At 33.1% G+C, this 2864-nt stretch overlaps 1 protein-coding gene across 1 annotated transcript in view; it reads left to right on the top strand.

Annotated features, from left to right (window-relative positions):
* Positions 1–2864, top strand: part of SLC41A2 (solute carrier family 41 member 2) — a 167112-nt gene that overhangs the window by 108515 nt on the left and 55733 nt on the right. The window contains exon 8 of the mRNA XM_004373780.3: positions 2092–2171. Within this exon, the coding sequence (XP_004373837.1) occupies positions 2092–2171 (80 nt within the window). The remainder of the gene's footprint in view (positions 1–2091; positions 2172–2864) is intronic.

Below are 2864 nucleotides of genomic sequence, written 5' to 3'. Positions count from 1 at the left end.
TATTAGTGTGGCAAAATATGATATTTTAGTTCTGGATTATTATTTACTTTGGACTTTGTGTTTTATTGTTGCGGCTTCTGTCAATTTTCATGGATAGATTAGAGTTTGCCAGGTATAGGCATTACTTGAATCAAATCAGTCCCTTAAGATCTATCACCCCTCTGCTGATCCCTTTAAAATCTGCCTTATATTATTTCCTCATCTATAAAATGGGAATTATAATACTTAAGCTCATAGGAGTTTTTGTAGAAATCACATTTAATGAAATAATCCAGTTCTGCTGGCTTTCGGGCTGGCTGTCATTAGTTGTTAATTTGTACTCAGGGAAAGTAAATTGGATGTTAGTATAGCATAGGCTAATATAATTTTAAAAATAATTCTACCTAGGGAAAAACGTCATAAGATATACTACACATTTAATATAAATTACTTTTGTGCATTTATGTATAGGCAAATGTGTTATATAAAGGTACGTTCACCAAAATCTAATTTCATATCCTGGTATTCCCTGCTTCTGCACTAACCTGGGATCTACTTCACCTTTCCTAGCTGTTCTTATCAATTTGATATCCTGTCTGCATTCTACCTTTAAAAAATTTCTCAAAATTTATGATGAACTCAAGGATATGGATATAGAATCTACATTTCCAAAATGTTTTTAACCAAGTAATCACCGTTTCAAGGATCATTTCTTGTGTCAATGAATACATTTTGGGAAATGGTTCTCATAGGACTCTTAACATTTTTCATATTGAATACTTCACACACTGGTTTACTTCAAACACCTTTTTTCAAACTTTTTGCTTTCAGGATCCATTTAAAACATTCCTAAAATTTTTTGAGTACCCCAAAGAGCTTTTATTTATGTGGGTTATACCAATTAATATTTTCCATAAACCCATTGCTGTTGAGTCGATTCAGACTCATAGTGATCCTATAGGACAGAGTAGAACTGCCCCATGGGTTTTCCAAGGAGCAGCTGGTGGATTCGAACTGCCAACGTTTTGATTAGCAGCTGAACTTTTAACCACTGTGCCACCAGGGCTCCATATTTGCCATATTAGATATTAAAACCTTAAAATTTAAAACATTTATTCATTTTATAATCATGAAAAACCCCTTGATGTTAATATAAATAGGATATTTTTATGTAACATAATTTTTCAAAGCAAACTTTTTTATTTATTATGGTACATATTTATGCTATATGATAATTTCCTTTTTTGTGTGACTCTGAATAGTGCCAAACACATTAAGATTTGATAATTGTTGGATGAATAAATGCATGAGATAAAGCATACACTTAGTTTTGCTGCAAATTATATATCACTGAATTTGAGGAAATTGTCTTGTTAAATAACACAACTTATGTCATAACCAAAACATTTCATACTCTTAAGTGGGAACTGGTGAGATACATTAAGAAAAGGCAGAAAATAAGAAAATGCTCCCTCCTGTTTATCTAAAACATTAACAATGGTGCTAACATTTGTTACTTTCCTTAGTATTTTCTACTGTGTATAACTAGAGAAATTAGTTTAAAATTGGTTCCTCAGTATTTCCTCCTCTTTGATGTACTCTCTTGGACGGAGCTGTAAGACATATCTTAACTATAGTTTCAACACAATAAAAATCGTCCCTTTTAGATCTTATTTATTTCTCATATGAAAAGATACTCTTTTGAAATTTATTTTTTTGTACATACTTTAAAAAAATTAAGTGCAGAAGCATATACAATGACCATCAGTCCCTTCAGTCTCACCTCCTACTGATAGCCTTGTTAATAGTTTCTTATATGTCATTCCAGACATTTTAACACATTTAAAGCATATGCTTTGTCTTTTTACAAGTAACATATCTTGGAGATCGCAAAGGAAGCCCTTAAATGTGGGGCTACAGCTTATGTCCTGTTTAATTTTCGGCATTTTGCTGTTAACATTGATTTTTACTTTGAATGTTTTTTGTTTTCACTCTATTTTTAAAATATCTAGATATTTTATTTTAGAAAGTAGGGGTGTCTGCATGTAAAAAATAACTTCAAATTAGTACATTTATTTTCTTCTCTAAATTGTACAATTTTATATCTTTCAGCATTGGAGGCCTTATTCTGGACACAACTGTATCTGACCCAAACTTGGTTGGGATTGTTGTTTATACACCAGTTATTAATGGTAAGAGTTAGACATACTGTTTTATGATGATATCAAATCTTTGTATACTCTTAGGTACCGGTAGGAATCTTAGAGTTCAGATTTTAAGAGGTCCGTCTCCCCATTCCATCCATTCTTTCTCCAATCCTGGGTTGTTGCTCACAGTGGAATTTACATTCCCTGCTGTCTGTATACAGACCACATTTTAGAAAAATGTGTTTTTTAATCTTATTACTAGGTATTTGCTTGAGACTCAGGCATACCTGATTTCTATTGTTGTTGTTAGGTGCTGTTGAGTCGGTTCCAACTCATAGTGACCCTATGTACAACAGAATGAAACACTGCCTGGTCCTGCACATCCTCAGAATTGTTGCTATGCTTGAGCCCATTGTCGCAAGCACTGTGTCAGTCCATCTTGTTGAGGGTCTTCCCCTTTTTCACTGACCTGCTACTTTACCAAGCATTATGTCCTTCTCCAGAGACTGATCCCTCCTAATAACATGTCCAAACATGATTTGTATTAGTGTGGCAAAATATGATATTTTAGTTCTGGATTATTATTTACTTTGGACTTTGTGTTTTATTGTTGCGGCTTCTGTCAATTTTCATGGATAGATTAGAGTTTGCCAGGTATAGGCATTACTTGAATCAAATCAGTCCCTTAAGATCTATCACCCCTCTGCTGATCCCTTTAAAATCTGCCTTATATTATTT

This window comes from Trichechus manatus, unplaced genomic scaffold (assembly GCF_000243295.1).
Source record: "Trichechus manatus latirostris isolate Lorelei unplaced genomic scaffold, TriManLat1.0 scaffold00027, whole genome shotgun sequence".
NCBI classification, from domain to species: Eukaryota; Metazoa; Chordata; class Mammalia; order Sirenia; family Trichechidae; genus Trichechus; species Trichechus manatus.
This window is presented reverse-complemented; position numbering and strand designations above follow the sequence as displayed.